Here is a 17,897-nt window from a genome sequence, read left to right as displayed (position 1 = left end):
TTCTATACTTATCACTCCAGTAATCCCCGCTATCTTTCCATCTCACCTCGCATAGACCTAAAATATCTATATTTCCCCTTTCCATCTCTCGCTTAACATTCTCCAATTTCCCTGTCCTCATCATTGTCCTAACATTCCACGTTCCTATTCTAACTAATTTTGTCTTTTTCTCCTGCGTCTTCTGTCCTGCTGCTGCTGGTTTTCCCTTGCAAGGGTTTCGTGGGATGACGACCGCGGAAGCCTTGCCTCCCCCGCTGCCGGGCACGACACACGGCCGATTGGGCCGAGCCCCGTGGTTGCCAGGACTCAAAATATCTCTATTGTCCATCATATTTTTCTAGGGAATGATAATTGAGGTGGTTTCCCGTTGCCTTCCTCAATAGTGTTTTTAACGTGACACCATCACTTACTGGCCGCCCCACTGGGGTCAGACGCCATTGCAGCCGCCTCACTGAGGAACAGACGCTGCGTGGACTACCTTTCGTCTGGCTCCTAACCTTCGACCTATCTGGCATGGGTGACCCTACCAGGAACAATAATTATTACTCCCGCCAGTACAGCTCTAGGGGTCATCGGAACGCACAAGCCCTTCCACCACGTCAAGGTTGTAGTCCGGGGAGGGATATACATGTATATGTAGCATAAAATCATAAACACAGTAATCAACCCTAAAGTTAGTTTGGTAGGTGATGGTAGAGTTCACAACAGTACTAAGCATGACAGCATGTGAAATTCACACACCAGGGTACGGGGGTGTTCCTTTCCCTGTACCAGTTACTGTTTCCTAGGAAGATCTGGAACCGGAGAAATCACATGGCTTGGGTAAAGCTGAGGGTACCCAGAGAGCCTTGCCTAGGAATCAAACCCGGGCAATCCAGTCAGTAGCCCAATGCTCTACCCCTGGACTGCCACTACCCAGATATATAATTATCATATATTTATATAATATATACACATCATTGATGAGAGGGACATTGAGTAAGGATGTTAAGAAAAGGCTAGATAAGGCTCGTCAAAATTTTGATATGAGCATCATTTCATACAGCGTGGAAATATGATAGGCATAGATTGGATGCTTTTGGAATCTATGAGGGGGGAAGAATGGGGATTGTAAAATGGACAGATGGAAAAACAATGAAGTGCTGGGCATGATGGAGGAGGAGAGAGGATTGTTGGATGAAATCAAAAGGAGGTATAAAATATGGATGCAGAACAGTTTAACTGCCAATGGGATGTACAAGACATTGATAGAGGGGAGAATTTTAAACAAGCTAGGACAAGAACAAAAAGTTAGGACTAGGATGGACATGTAGGACATAATGAAGAGAGCATGCTGGTGGAAGAGGGACTTACTGTAATGTCAGGTCTCGGGTTTTGTTTTGCTAGGAGAGGCAAATAAATGGGTTGTTGTACCATTGTATATGCTCTTTCAACACAATACACCATTACGTGTTTTATGGTCAGCAATTAGACTTGAGCAAGGTGCTGATCATAGGATATTGAGCAGTTAAATATTCCCATCAATTAAAAAAACTCTTTCAAAACATGGATTAAATTAAAATAAATTGAATAAAGCTACACACTTTACTAATTCAGCCAAACAAGATTACATTTGGTACCATCTACCATTATTAACGTCAAGACATATCATACCTATATCCTCATATCAAACCTATGATTAGTGGAACAAATGAAGGATGGAATTATACCCAGTGATAATAATTTACCAAAACGGATATAGAACACTTCCATTCAGTAATCCTTAATGCAATTATTTTACAGGTTTAACCAATGTAAAATCTATTGCGTAAATATATCATCAATTAGACAAATCAGCAGGTCCAACATGTGGATATTGGCTTGAAGTTTCTCGAGCTAGTGCCACCAGGACAAGAAGTAAAATTGAACTTGTGGTTTTTACATGCCACAAAGAGTAAGCACTGGATACATACATCCTGAACTTCAGCTCATGAGAAGCAACTGTAGGCTTTTACAATGATTTACTACATTCAGATAATAGATTTATAAAAGTGTTAGATCACATTCAGTAGCTATGTGATAAGTAATCAAGGTATGCATTTACATAAGAGAGCAAAATTAAATATCTTTCCATCTTGGTAATCACAGGGTTAATAATTCACACGGTTTCAGAGATCTTTTGGAAACAAATTCATCGTGAAATCAACACATGATTTTTCTTCAGAAAACTCTTTATTCCAATCACAAATGGGGTATGAGGATGAGGAAACCGTGGCAAGGAGTGAAAGAAGCAGCTATAATATAGTGAGGAAGTTGGTTAACCCATTAGGTCAAGGGAAAATAAAAGGCCATAGGATGAGTACACCAAACTAAATGACAAATTTGCAATTAGAATGAATACCCTTCAGAATATCAAATTGCTCAAGTACCTCCAGCCTGCACTCATTTCACTAGAAATCCAAGAATACATGAGTTAAGTCTATAATATGATCATTGTCTACAAGTCGTTTTGAACAAGGGATTTTTAGAAAAATAGTTGTTTAAGTTCTTCCCTAATGGCTTTCATACACAATATAGTTTATGCACCTTACATTTTCGAAAATAGGAAACTTTATCTGCAATACTGGAGATAACAAGCTTTACAAAAGACAAGACTTCTGGGAAGTTTTCATAACAAAAAGTTAAAACTCACTTTAAAAATACCTCTGCTAACTAGCTGTAGTGTCCTGCACCATAGGAGGACATGCATTGTTTCGTTTTAGTTATAACTATACAATTCTTCAACCTAAATGTACAGTTTTGCCCTTCTGTGTGTGCTCCATTGTCAACTTCTGGGAGCATCAATCTTTCATTTAAAGAGGCCGTTTTATTTAGAGAAGGGTACAAGAAAAACCACAAGTCTGACTTATATGAATATGTATGCAAATGCTTGAGGTACAAAGTAAAAAGATCTTTCTCCCTGACTGGTGTGTTTACATAATACCCTATAAGTCAACTCAATTATATGCTAGGGGGTCAGTTGTGAGAAAATATGTACAATAAAAGTAATTCTTAAAAGGGAGATATGTGTCAATAAAATTTTTTTAACCTTTGTGGTGGCATCATAAATGGTAAAACTATTTGGCAATCCAGCTATTAAACCACAATTGTCTTTACTGCTGATGTACCGTGGAACTTGGATTAGGTCATTGATATTGCCAGTGAATTGGCATAATTGGTAATTTTAATGAACCACTAAGTCTTCATGCTTTTTTTAATTCCTACCCATGAATTTTCAATTGTTGTGTGACCAATGTCATTATTTCAAAGCAGCTATTTATGAATCAGGTAAATGGATCCCCATTATGTTCACCTCACGATTCAACTTTTCTTGGATAGATCTTAATTACTTTAGGATTATTATACAATTTCCTACTTAAGGAAAATAACATGATTCCCAAAATGGAAAAATGAGGTAAATGGAAATTATGTTAATCCCATGACTGATATGTGAATTATTTTCATTCACTTCAAAGCTTCTTCATTCCACTTTTTTAACAACATTTCACTTTAATCACTTGAATTTTACACAGTATACTCAAGTTCTAAGGTATCCCAATTCTTACGACTGGGAGTACATAGATAAGGAAGAGCTTGAAGTAAGTGGGTACTTACTATGACCACAAAACATGGTTGACTGCACTTAATAATGAAAATAGCTCAAATAGCCACTGCTAGAGAGTGAGAAGTATTTTGAAAATTTAATATGGCATCATGGGGCAAGAATATCATCTAATCATCCAATTTCTCCACTTGAATGGTAGAGCACCCATCAAAATTCATCGTCAATTGAGTGAGTGAGACATGCAATGATGGTTTTATGGATGTGGAAAATTGCATTCATGGGTTCATTACAGTTCAAAGAAGGCTAAACGTCATGTGTGACAAAGAATTCAAGAAGTCTTGGCCATGGACCATCAGGAATTTCCACTGGGCACATAAGGCACCCCATATAGAAGAATTCTCAGCAGCCATGTAACCATGGCTTCATGTAGAGAAAAGTGGGTGCATCTACAGGGAGATTATGTCAAGAATAAAATGTTTTAACTTTCTTTTTCTTCTCGCGTCAAAGTAATAAGTCAGGAAAAAAGTAAAACTTGAACACACCTCTTACAACTTTTCATAACTACTAAGTTATGAACTGAATCTGCATCTGCAATGGAAGCTTAGTGAACTTATATCTTTACTCACAATATAATCAAAAGGTTCCCTTAAGAAGCTATTTGAATTATGGTCTATGTTAAATCAGTGACCAGCATCCACTTGTGAATCTGTTAATGTGTAATCTTAGTGGTTTCTGAGTATCACTCATCTAATATGGTTCACCAATGTTGAAGCTGAGTGTCAATTCACCTTGAAACAAGATCTCTTGCACTTCTTAGAATTGACAAAGATGAGTTTAAAACATTGATCACAAAACTTCCTACCACCCCCTCAGTTCTTAAATTTCTTGCTGCTTATCCATACCTACACATCCAAACTCAGAAATGAACACTGGACAAATGTTCAGAATTTGAATCAGGGAAGTGAAATCCATCCATATTTTCTCCCACCATCCCATTGATGCACTGGCCATATACAGCATAAATAAGGTCAACAGATTCTTTGGAATTTGTCAACAGCTGTGTTTATGGATGAGTCAGGCACAAGTGCTGGCCTGCAGACCCCCTAAATGAAAAGAAATTTGAAAGCATTCTCATACTTTTAGACATTATGATAATCCTATTCACTACCGGCACTCCAGAAGTGAGTCAAACTTGGAATGATGACCTACAACTGCTATACATAACATTATTACTCTCTCCAATTCTTTCCCTTATATACAGGGCAAGCATACCCGGACATCACAACTTCTGACCGTATTAGTACCATACCTTGCCTTTGAAGCATGACTTTAATAGCTAATATTAACTATATCAGTAATTCCAAAGAAACTGCGGGAGATGCCACAACAGTAACTTTTAACGGGGTAATCCATTAATGTGCATTTCAATGCAGCAATTTCAGAGTGTAAAAATCATTCACCTTGACTGGGATTATATCAGTAATGTATAAATTCTAGAAAAGCAATAACACCAGCTTAAACCCATTAAATTAACTCAACACACTTCAAGAATTGATCAATTAAATGGGATAGCAAAACACCATTTAGCATTTCATCCACAAAAATTAGATACACAGAGGAAATTAGACTGATGCTGTCTGTGGCCAGTATAATAGTTTCGAGATTTAAGGGCCAATACACCTGGTAGCTCATTGAAATAAAACCATTAAACCTTCATTTAATACGAACTTGGACAAAAACCATGAATGGATCATTAAAATAAACATATAGATTACATAACTAATAACTGTTTCTTTTATCCAAACTATTCAGCATGCTCAAAAATAAATTAAACATCAAACTCACTTAAGTAATAGAACTAAATGTTGCTGAAATTTTGAAAGAGCAACAATTAAGATGACTTCTGGGAACACCAAAACTTCACATTTAAGGTTATCTCCTTCAAAAACCCTTTTTACCCTTACAAAGGATATTATATTATGAACTGTAGTAGGAATTCAAGGATATTTTGTGCAACGTCAGTTAGAGCTTCTATGGACCGTAATGTGTAGGGCTGTGATCCAGCAAAACCTACCCTAAACCGATTGATTAATGCTAATTATAATAAAGAAGAACACACGGGATAATCAAGTAAAAATTTGAATGTTGATGTCTCTACTTACAAACACAGTTTTCCGAAGATGATGACATTATGTTGCCAGATGCAGTCGGAGTGATAGTTAATTGCAAGCTATACCAGTAAAATAATCATGTTTATTGTAGTGAAAATTTACATTACTGGAAGAATCGTTGATAAGTTAATTTATAATGCCATGAACACTGTGTTTATGTGATTGGGTGCCGAGTCAACCGCATCCCAACAACATGGAGACATTTGTCATATGCTATTCATCATTCAAAATAAACAATAATTTCCAGCAATATCTTCGTCGTATTAAGTATGGTATATTTTCACCTTAATTATTCTTTCGACACAATATTGTTAGTTAAAGGCAAATATCAGATATGAGGCAAACTTTTGGTAAATAATATACTTTGGTGTCTTCTTTATTTGAAGGACTCTATCCTTAGCACAGCACAACAACATGGTAGCTCCACACTGTGAGTTTTCACTAACAAATATCAAAAATATTCATACTTCATTAGACGATGCACTCACTACATCACCCCAAGTATTTTCTCATTCATGGCACAAGGAAAGGCCGTATTGATGCACTTCCTGGATACATTTTTCCATTTATCATCCCAGAATTAACTTCACAATAATTGTCACAATATTTAGGAAAATAAGAGGTACTGAAAATAAAAATAGCATATCAGGAATCTTTATGGTTTAATATAACTTGTATTTCATTATAATTACCAATATAAAGTATTTAACATGAAGTGATGCATACGAGCATCTATGACAAACGAGGTATGAAAATAATAATGGTAACTTTGAATTTCCTATGATAACAAGACAATTGAATCGATTTTTCAATTTTCCTCCACAATAATATCATTAAATTTTCTTTTTCTAGGTAATTGACTTTATACAGGAGTAACGCCGACCCCATACTTACTTCTCATAACAGTTCGTATTGACCTAATGAGGTTAAGAATTTGAGACTTAGCCGTGGGTTGCTCTCCGAACCCCTGAATTTGATTGGCACCCCATCCAACTAAAAAAAATCGGTATGTGAAATAGCAGTTCATGGCATTTTGACACATATCAACCAGACTTAATTAAAATTTAACATGAAAATCATGTAAGATGAAATTAGTGTAATGAGGGGAATTTCCGATCATAATGCACATAAAGCTCTGGACAGTTCTAAAACAATAATTATACAGACTCACTCTTTGAGAGGAACCTCTCTTCATGCAAAACACAAACGGCATTCAAACATAATAATGTTGCCTCGAATAAACTCCACAACGTAAACGCCATGCTGTCACTTGCACGACTAACAACGCCACGACCAGGAACACGGCAGAATTAGTACTACGCGATATAAACATAAGATCGATCCTACTGCGCTCGGTTAGCAGGTTAGCGTCAACGTGCTCAGTCGCGTGAAGTCTTCCTTCGGTGTAGGTTGTCGGTGATATTTATTTTTCGTATGAGGCCGAAGACATAACTCAAAAAGTTTTTCCGCATTTGAAATGGCAGATAAAACATCGAAGAGTCACGAAGGTGGTAGAAAGAGCTCCTGGGGAGTTGAGATGGCCAACCGGCGAACTCGATTCCAAGTAAACCGTGTAGAAACGGGTGCTGCCTCTACCAATGGAGAAATGGATCCGCTAAATGAAGGAGATGATGTTGTTGAGAGGTATACAGCAATTGGAGACGAAGATAGTGGACAGAGAAAATCTTCGAACGCTGCCGAAGAAATGGCTTTGATTAACGACGGAGCTGGAGGCGACGGCGCCAGAGGAGCATCCCCCACAGTGGTTTCTCACAACCATGAAATGTCTACAGGCTATGATACAAGATATGCGAAAAGTTTTCGCCACTTCACCCGAGAAGCTTTGCCGAGACTCGACAACTACCGAAACATCATGTCAATTCAGGCAGCCTACCGGCCTACCCTGGACGAACTACATAATGAAACTCTTCATGGAAAGGTCAGAATTAATTACATTATTAATTTTACTGGGGACTCAGAGGTCCTTGCTGATATCGAAGGAAAACTATTTTAAAATATGAGAAGTTGAGCATAACATATTTTACTTAGCCTCTCTTTTTTCATAATGGAAAATATATGCGTATAGGTAATTTGTGAATTCGCTATAAAGCATTGAAAATGTTCAGATATTTTTGAAACTTTGTTTCTGTCATCGTTTTGAAATGACGTGACTGTTAGGCTATCGGAACGGCGGTATAAAACTTCCTTGTGCTGGCCCTTTCGTGCGTTAAAGATCGTCATAAATTGTTTTTTGTGCATATATCGTAAAGGGCGGAGTATATCATGCTAATATTGTTCATATTAACCGAACTGAATCACTAGAACTTTAGTTTTTTGTAACTTTTCTTCATTTGTGTATTTAGGCGCCAGAAAGTTTTAACTGTTTTAATTTTCAAATTAAACAAGTAGTGACGCTGCTATCGCCTAGCGGCATTGCCGCCTAATTTAAGATAGTATATCGTTTTCCTGTAAAATCACCAAGTTATTGTGAATCATGTTCACTCAAGTGAATTAATTAGCTTTTTTCCTTTAGAAAGAATGATTTCCTATGATGTGATGTGATGCGCTTTGATAATGAATAGTTGGGTGGGTAAATGTGTTGCGCGCACATTAAAGTGTTTGTTTCCTCTGATGTTGTGATTGTAAACAACGTAGCAAAGTTTGAACTATTCTTCTGATTTGGATGAATTGAATTATTAATTTCAAAGATACTTTTATGTCAACACTAAATTTGATAATATTTACCATTAAAGAAGCGTTCACCGATAGTACTATTTTTTTTAGCCTCTGTTAATGTTTCCCTTTCAATCCCACCCCTTTACATTTTAAACGATTTGAATGTGTGTTAATTAAAAACGGTTTTAACGCTTTTTCAACTGGGAAATAAAGCTCTTGATTTAGTTGTCCGAACGTTATCTGCATACTCCTACAGCGGCGATAATGTAACATTGCAGTTGAACATTTTTGAGAATACCACGAGAGCCACAAAAAATCAGTAATTTATCCGGCGGCATGTTTGATAGCTGAATGTAGCCCACCTCGTGCTAGGCTTTGCCTTGTATGAAATTCACACGCCAAGGAAGTGGAGGTCAATTCCGTTCCCTTTCCCTCTCGGTTTTCCAGTTGGATCTTGTTCCCGAAAACTTTTGTTTATATGCATATCGCCTCTCAGGAGCTGGCGATAGTAGAAGGAAACGTTCTCGCTCTTTGCCTATCCCAGCGTAATGCAATTTTGTATATTTTCCCTTTACATTTTATGTTGTGTCGTACCCTTAACTAATTCGTATTTTGATGGTATATTTTTCGAGCAGTAATTGGATAGGGTTATTTTATGTTCATTTTATTCAAACTTATCAGAGTACAGTATTTTGATCAAGACAAGACTGCTTCTTCTCAATTTGAATATGATTTATAATTTAATCTAGGAGATTTTTTGATCGTTGTTGGGAAAAATAATAAATTCAAAAATTGCATATGTTCTCCTAAAAGAGGCGTCAGTTTTTGTTTGATATTTACCAATACCACAAACATGTCTTACTACCTTGATCAAAAATTTCCCGGAATTTATTCAGAAAATTAAAAATACAAGTTTATTCATCTAAATCTATATTGTCCCCTTCAAAGTAATCCCCATCGACTGCAACACACTTATGCCAGCGCTTGATCCAATCCTCGAAACATTTTTTATATTCGGTTTTCGGTATGTCCATCAGTGCTTCCTGCGATTTTTCCATTACTTCCTCTCGGCTGCTAAAACGCGTTCCCCGTAATGGTTTTTTAACTCGATTGAACAGAAAGAAGTCACAGGGAGCCAAATCAGGTGAATTCGGTGGCTGTTGGATGGTATTTGTTGCATTTTTCGTCAAAAAATTACGAATAATGATAGCACTGTGCGACGGTGCGTTATCATGGTGCAAAATCCACGAGTTTTCTGCCCAAATTTCTGGTCTCTTTCGGCGAATTGCTTCACGCAAACGTCTCATAACGCCCAAATAATACTCTTTGTTTACTGTCTGGCCTTCTGGCAAAAATTCATGATGCACTACACCGTTGTAATCCATGAAAACCGTCAGCATTGCCTTCTTTTTTGACTGAAAACGACGTGGTTTTTTTGGTCTCGGCTCATTTGGTGAACGCCATTCACTTGCCTGATGTCTGGATTGCGTGTCGTACTCATAAACCCACGTCTCGTCTCCAGTAATGATCCTTTTGATGAATGTGGGATCGGATTCAGCCTCGCAAATCATGTCTTTTGCGACGTCAACACGGTCTCTTTTTTTGCATGAAATTGAGGTCTTTTGGCACCAACTTTGCTGCTACACGACGGAAACCCAAATAATTAACCACAATGTCTTGGGCGGATCCATAGGCAATGTTCAAGTCCTCCGCTATTTCTCTGATGGTTAATTTGCGGTTATTGACCAACATTTCTTTTACTTTATCAATTTTTTCACCGACTTTCGATGTCGATGGTCTGCCACTGCGTTCATCATCTTCGATTGACTCACGACCACTTCTGAACCGCTCGTGCCACTGGTAAACGACCGTTTTTTTTAGAGAATCGTTGCCGAAACACTTTTCCAACATTTCCAACGTCCGTGCGCCACTAAATCCGTTTTTTACGCAAAATTTAATACAAGTTCGTTGTTGCAAATTTAAATCCATTTCTGCAATTGTAAAAAATCGCCAACACACACAGATAGATGTACTCTTGGCTACGTAACTTTTGCAAATGTCAAGTTATGACACTAAGATTTAAAGGGAATATCAACAACAGATGTACCAATTTAACAAAAAAACAGAACTCAAATCGGAACGATGGGAGCGCCACACGGTGGTTATTCCGGGAACTTTTTGATCAAGGTAGTATGTCGCTGTAAGTTACTTGCGTGCGGGTTTCCCTGACATTTATTTTGATGAAACTTGAAGAAGTAATCATCATCTTGACTGTTTTTATACTGGGTTCGAATCCTGGTTAAAGCAAATAATTTTTAACCGGTGAAAGTCTTGCATTTCGGTGGGTTTCAACGGATGACCCCATTGAAGTGACTATCGCGTTATTTCCCATAGTTCTTTGAAATTATCATCTCGTCGGAACGAATGTTGTTCTTACCATTGGTATTAGGGTCTAGTTAAATATCATGACTAATAAACGGACAAATAGGCATCGCAGGGTTGTATGAGAGTTAAATTCAGAGGCCCCCCACAGATTATGCTTCGGATCATCATGAAAATGAGTCTTTCCCCGCATAGGTGAACTGTCCGATTCGTAACCTCTTTTTTCCAATCCCCATAAATACTTCCCCATCAACATTTTATTAATTATCAGAAGCGCAAGGGTCCGAAAAGTCCATCTCTTGTTTATGAAACTTCCAAAAATGCCAAAAATGAGTTTTTAAATCTTCATCAGCGCATCATGTAATTTAACTTGAGAGCAATTAAATGCTACAACCATGTGTATATGGAGTGGCAAAAATTAAGGTGTACTTCACTGGCATAGGACTGGAATAGAAAATAAACATCGGGTTTTTACGATATGTTTCCGATACAGTACAGGGTTTTTTTTATCTATCCCGCAACTTTCTTATGCGCACTTTCCGATGCGTATTTGGTAAGTATCATGCCATTTGATGTCTTGTGCACTAAAAATAATGAACATTCTGTGTACCCTGGAGGAAGTTCTCGAAATACTTATGGTAAATAGTCATAAATGGCCGTAAGAAACTCATCGTTAAATCGATAGAATACCTTGCTTGAATTCGAACTGGATTTGGACTTTAATAGTAGTAATCAGGGAGCTATTGTAATGCATAATGCTGAATTTGAGACCTACCGTTATAGTAGTCTTCGTCACTAAAGAAATGTCTGTAGCCCATTCCTCAGATTTCTTGGTATCTGGAAGGGGGATATTGATAAAATATCAATATTTGCTATCTTGGCGTTTCTCGTGTCAGGAAGTTTCTAAATGTAAAAAAATAAGTATATCAAGCCGCTCTATCATCTCTTTATTTAGTTAGTTTTATTTCGCTAGTTGTACGACAGGATAGCAGTTCCAAGGTGAAAATGGCTTGTGAAAGTTTCATGGATTTCCCACCGCTGTAAGATAATACTTCATCGTTGACCTTCTTGGAAAATATTATTTATGTGAAGTTTGGATTGGAATTTATTCCAATAAGCAAGTGACATACATTGTTACCATGGCCACCTTGTAAATATTATGTCCTGTGTTTTTGTCATGAACGATGCGCCCTTAATTTGAATTTATTTTATGTTGGAAATTTATTTTGTTGTACCAATAATCCGTGGGCCCGATCGTTCTTAATGTTTCAAATGGATTAATTGATTAAATAATAACGCTGCGTTTAAATGTCTTAAAAGTTTTGAGAAATTGCTTTTTTGCGTAGATCTCAAATTCGTATGGTTCTTCTATTGCGTTTTATGTACCCGGTAAGTTTTGTTAGTTATGCCTACCAACGAGGCTGAACGACTTTTGTTTCGCTCGTAGGAAATGCCTAAGAGTCCACTTCGGAGAACCTGGCGAATTGATTCACCATTTTCATTTCGGGAGATCTTTTTTTGTATATTGTACACGGAAACACTCACACGAGCAGTATTATATTGGGACGGCAAAATAGAACACAAAATAGGTCTTACTTGAAGAAGGCCGAAAGCTCAAACAATTTACCGTATGAGGGTCCTTTTGAATGTTACTATTTTATTTGTGTTCTATTGTGCCGTCCCAATATTATATATATATAATCTTTATATATATGTAATCTTTTTATATATATATATATATATATGTGTGTGTGTGTATATATATATGTACGAGAAGTAATTCTTACCTCGTATGTTTAGGTTGGTGTCGGTAGAGTTCACCCAATACAAAGCTAAGCGGCGTGTGAAATTCACACATCGTGGTAAGGGGCTAAAATAAGGTATCCCTTTTATACACGTATAATATTTTATTCTTAAGGCTGATAGTATATAAGAAAATGTGGTTAGGTTTCAAATACGTTGGTATCATTTGTGACTAAAACATTGATGGCTGCAGCGTAAGTAGCTTGCCAAGAAAAGGTTGGGAGAACTTCAGAAGACGCTTGAAGGCACCACGTTTATTTCTGACGTCGTCAAATATCGTTCTGTTTTTCCCAATTTGTTTGCCGAGTTTTTTTAAATTGAAAAATCATGAACTTTTTTTAATGTTTCTGAGCGATTGACCATCCATGTTTACCTATTGGACTGGTCGTCCATGAAGCATGCGGGTGTTATTTGGTGGCATTTTGAAGACGTAAGAATTCGTGGGTAATCTGTCGATGTGATTGCCCTTGCTGTCTTCTTGTTGAATGAATTTGTCATTTGAACTTATGGTAATTGTTAATTTTCCAGTTTTATATTTATGGGGATACCAATCCACCTTTGGTCATTGCTTTGGGAGATACCTTGCCATCGCAGCTAACTAGATAACAGCACCAATATTTTGGGTTGTTGCGTTCTCGTTATTAATTGGAGCACCTGGTGGGTGCTGCCATTGGTTGAACTTTTCATTGGATTGCAAGTTCGGTCAAGAAAACATGTACTTGTCCTATTTAATCCGTGAAACCACAGGTATCAACCCGAAGGTTGGTTTGATAAGTGAGGGTAGAGCTCACCTATTGCGTACACTCAGGCCCTCCGGTCCAGCGCTCTACCAACTGGACTACCGCATAAACCTTATCTAAACATCTTCCCATAGTTCTATTGCCACATTTTTATTCTTAATACTGTTTTTGGTCTGGCTTAATTATTGTTAGAAGTTCCATATGTTGTTCTTACAGTAGGCTAAAAAACTGCTTGTGTATGCGACAGATTTTATTTGGGAAGCCGGTTTGGATTTATACTCATTCAAGACCACGGAGAATTTTGCAGCTGACTCAAAAGTGCCCCCTATTTTAGGTTAATATTCCAATTTGTGTCAGTGTCCACCGTCGAAATAAAAGCGCGGGATGGTTCGAGCGGTAACAAATACCGCAGATGTCGCCACCCACTCTTAGCTAACGCGGTCTCGCTTCCCAGATAGTGGCTCCGTTGCTTGGGTATCGATCAATCATAACGTGAACTTCCTTTCTCATCCGTGTGTTTCGTGTACATACGTGTATTACAATCTTTATGTTAGGTGGATGGATAAAATTCTTTTATTTAGGGCCAGTGTGAGACTTTTCGGTACTGTCTTTCGCCTAATTCCTTGTCTGTCAGAAGTGAAGTAGTAGCATTGAAGCAAAAGAATATACATTTTAGAATGAATTGGAATCAGCTATTTGTTATATATTTAAGAATAATTAGGGTTCGTATTGGGGTGTCGATGGGTGAACAATACCGTGAAGGCACGCCTTTTTCTGAAGCCTTTGCTACGTTGGCCTCCAAATGCCCTGAAAAGAAACTTCATTTACAGCAATTATATCTTTTGTGAATGCGAATTTCCGGCATTAGACGTAACGGTGAATTACTGGTAAACATTGAGATAATTTCTCATAAATGGTTTTTCGCTTTGACACCATTTCCTATTTTTCCTCGATCTATTTCATTGAATATACTTCTAGCCCAAATTTGTATAAGTTCTACCAATTTCAGGTTTTATAAAGAAAATGGATGTGAACTTAACGTGTGAGACAATTTTTAATAAAAATATGGAATTGCTTTACCATTTAAGACGTAGTTGACTCCAATGTACCGTCAGCGAAAACACTGAAAGTACTCGTTTGTAATAGCGTCTCTGATATTAAGAATTCGAAAAACAATTTATTTTGCAAATTTTTATTTTTTGATAGTGAATGTAGTAACCTTGTTAACTGAAATTTGTTCTTCCTAGTTTTGAACTGTCGCAGTAGAAGGCGCTGGTTTAATGACATTTGGTTTTGCACAAAAATTGTGACTTAGGTCAAAATCTTCCGCATGAGGACATTTGCTGTTTCGAAGCAACGTTTCATGTATTCAGCCTTCACCAAATCCACAAAACCTAGATAGGTTCGTCCATGCGGTTGTGGATAAAGACCTCGTGGATTATTTTCGTCATCTGCTCGGTTATCTGACTATAGTTTTGTTATCTTTCGTATGTTTGTATACGAGAATCAGTTGACGCAGAATTATCTGCTATCAGCTTAGCTACTGTTTTTGTGACCACTTCACTAGCTTGTCCTTTTTCCTTTAGCAAGCCGTTAATATTTATCTCTTTTTATGACGTGTGTCTGCATTTTTTTAGTACAAAATGCAATAGCGAAGCGGCGACTACCCTTTCATGCACCGTAAGCACTCTAAAAGTAAAAGTGGCCAAGAAATATAATACTTTCAGAACGAGCGAACGTAGATGATTATTGGAGTTTTTAATCCTCTTTTTTCGGGCGAAGGATCTCAATGAAATAGTTAAATTGCAAATCATAACCTAATTCAAGGAGAGGTTTAATTGACAGGCATTTTCAGTGGTATTATTTAGTCGTTGAGGCAAGAGGATAAGAATAGGTTGCGGGGTCTTAAGATGTGGGTCTGGACGAGGTTGGGAAAAGTGGAAAGGACGAAAAGCAAATAGTCGAAGCATTCTAAGCAGGTTAGGGGAGAAGAGATGGTTTCTACGGGAGAAATTTCAAAGGAGGCAGGAAAAATGGTTGCAGATCATTTTGATTATCAATGGAATGTTGAATGCTGTGGTAGAGGGGAGAATGTTGATTGGACGAAATGAAGTGAGGCTGGAAAATATACAGTTTAATAATGGTTTATTGTAATCTTGGGGTATATTTTTTGTGTCGTGTTGAGTGGAGCTTAGAAATGATCCATCAATAATCTACTTTTACCGTTAGGCTAACTAGTTAATGATTATATTTTGCCGTAATAAGTCAGGTTAATCAGCCAAGGATTCCGTGGTGTTTCTCACTCAGTTTATAGGGGTTTCCCCTTGTCGCAAGTTACTGTGGGTTCTTGAGTACCTGCGAGGTTTGGTTTTTATTGTGGCGCTATCGAGTCGTCCCACCGTCTTGTTCCCCTTGGCCGTCGGTTCGTAGTCGAAGGCGCTGGTTGCCTTGGCTCGAAGTCGATACCTCCTTTCTCCCGGTTCTATTTATTGCGGTTCCCTTTGGGTAGATAAAAGGCATGGGCGCGCACGATTTGCGAGGCGTCTGCTTCAACAATCGCCTCCTCTCCCAGGAAATGCTGGCGGACGTCGAAGGCGATGACCCACGGAGCGAGGGAGGGGAAATGGGTTCTGCGGAGTGGGGGATAGGGGAACTCTCACCACAGTGATAAAAGAAAGGCGACTGCCGTAAGCTCTGCGTCTGTGTACTCCATGAGCCGTAGGCCTCCATCCACCATCGCCCGCTTCTCTTTCCTCAGTTGGGCGCCTCTGTCCGTCTTTTCCGCTCCGTTGCCAGGGATTCCAATGACTGTCGAAGGGTGCGAGTGGAGCAGCGGAACCCCGATTTCTCATACACACTGATGATTGACTAAAGTTTCTTCCCCCCAACCTTCCCTCTTTGAAGTTGAAGTGCAACTTTATTCGGAGAAAAACTTATTCTTCGAATGTCATTTATTTATTCAACATATTATTTGGTATTCGTCCGTTTAAGTTAGCTTTTGGTTGAACACAGACGGATCACGGCTACAATTCTTAGTGTCACCTATTAAGACACGACCTAACACCCCACACTGCAATAAACCCTTCTTAAATTCCGCATACGTATTTACTTCGCGTATTTTCATGTGCGAATAAATATTTTCATTTATTCGTGCGTATTAATTCATAAATGCCTTGTTCCCTAAGACCTATTGACGCCACACATCCGTGCAGTCGCTTGTAGGTTTAACGTAAGTGTTGATGAAGCTTATTTTTTCAATGAGTACGGGGAAGTAGGGAAACACTCGCATCTAGCCAGTCAGGTGTAATGTGGGTTTATTTATTTTTTGGCCTTGAGATGGTATATTTTTTACGATTTGACGGACATCATAGAGGATCTCCCTTGCCACTAATGAAGCCCTTTGTTATATCAGATTGGCCCATTCGAGGCAAAGAGACAGTTCCTTTATTTTTGACACCTGAGGATTCTGAGCGGTTGGGTGGGAGTTCTCTCGGAACAACCGGATGAGGAGTGACTTAAGAGGTAGCCACAGAAACATTCATTTTAGCTTTTGCTAATATGTACATGTAAAGCATTTATGTTTTGCTTCCACTCGGTACCTCCCTACTTCGCTCCGTACAAATTTGATTTTTTTTGCACACTTGGTTCTGCGATCGATGAGCAAAAAAAAAAGAGTGAAGTTCGCTCGTTCTGCAAGGCAAGTGTTTTGTGGTTCACTCACCAAGGCGAAGGTTGGCACTCTCTTGTGAAAAGAAATACGAGTAAATCGCGTTTTAAATGGTGTGTGTTCTCGAAAGAGATTGTGTTTCATCATTGAGTTGATTTAATGATTCAGAATATTCACATAAATTTCTTCTACTGAAATTGCAGAGGTAATATTGGTACTTAGGGTGATATAAAAAGGGTATGTAGGAAGAATTGAGATTTAGTAGCCTTGAGGGTACTTTTTTACAATTTCAAGAAAGTGAAAATCGGACTTATTAAGTGAAAAAATTAGAATTCATCACAGAACGTTATTCTTCGTTAGAGATATTTGCGTTGCTGGCTTAGTTTAACATTTCATGCAAAATTTTACTTCATCTATAATAACTTATCTACTCACGAAAATCGAGCTTACCGTTGTTAGCTAAGTTAAACCTCGACCGGAAACCACTTTTTCATCTATAATACCGCGTCTGCACAAGGTGTGTAAGCCTATGTCGATGACGTTATTTACGTAAGCAGTGGCACTGCTCTAGTATTAACTGAAATGATATTTAATTATTTCAGATGTCATGGAAATCCTGAATCCTTTTAATCAATTTTGTTACAATATTTGCAGATTTAATTCGGTGGGCTTCAATTTTAAATCTTGCCCTAAGTTGACTCTAATGGCCCTAATTTTGCTTGAACACAATAATGAGGGGAGGACACTTTTATACATGGCCATTTTTGCACTCTCAAACTCCGCGGGTGGCGGATGGACAATCGCCCTGGGCAGTGCTAGGCGGGGGAGTGAGACTCACTATCACCAGGTATTTTCAAGGTGTGTGTATGTATATA

General features: G+C 38.1%; 2 protein-coding genes across 5 annotated transcripts in view; one reads left to right on the top strand and one right to left on the bottom strand.

The window, feature by feature from the left end:
• Positions 1–1,668: 1,668 nt before the first annotated feature.
• LOC139695418 (immediate early response 3-interacting protein 1) lies at positions 1,669–7,051 on the bottom strand. 2 transcript variants are annotated; one of them, XR_011702311.1, is made up of 4 exons: positions 6,926–7,051; positions 6,649–6,747; positions 5,746–6,379; positions 1,669–4,686 (listed from the first exon to the last, which is right to left on the bottom strand). XR_011702311.1 is itself a non-coding variant. In XM_071594167.1 (3 exons), the coding sequence occupies exons 1-3, from the start codon at positions 7,014–7,016 to the stop codon at positions 6,324–6,326; spliced, it is 246 nt and encodes an 81-aa protein (XP_071450268.1). In that variant the 5' UTR covers positions 7,017–7,051; the 3' UTR covers positions 1,669–6,323. The 2 variants fall into 2 exon arrangements, 1 of the variants encoding a protein (XP_071450268.1); XM_071594167.1 differs by having other exon boundaries at positions 1,669–6,379.
• A 63-nt stretch (positions 7,052–7,114) lies between these two features.
• Positions 7,115–17,897, top strand: part of LOC139695416 (bumetanide-sensitive sodium-(potassium)-chloride cotransporter-like) — a 315,500-nt gene continuing 304,717 nt past the window's right edge. The window contains exon 1 of one of the 3 annotated variants that reach the window (XM_071594163.1): positions 7,115–7,693. In XM_071594163.1, the coding sequence (XP_071450264.1) occupies positions 7,232–7,693 (462 nt within the window). In that variant the 5' untranslated portion in view covers positions 7,115–7,231. The remainder of the gene's footprint in view (positions 7,694–17,897) is intronic. The other 2 variants (XM_071594164.1, XM_071594165.1) reach the window with 2 other exon arrangements.

The sequence above is a fragment of the Hetaerina americana genome, unplaced genomic scaffold (assembly GCF_022747635.1).
Source record: "Hetaerina americana unplaced genomic scaffold, ioHetAmer1.1.p SCAF_6, whole genome shotgun sequence".
NCBI lineage: Eukaryota > Metazoa > Arthropoda > Insecta > Odonata > Calopterygidae > Hetaerina > Hetaerina americana.
Note: the sequence above shows the minus strand (reverse complement) of the source record. Positions and strands in the feature narration are given on the sequence as shown.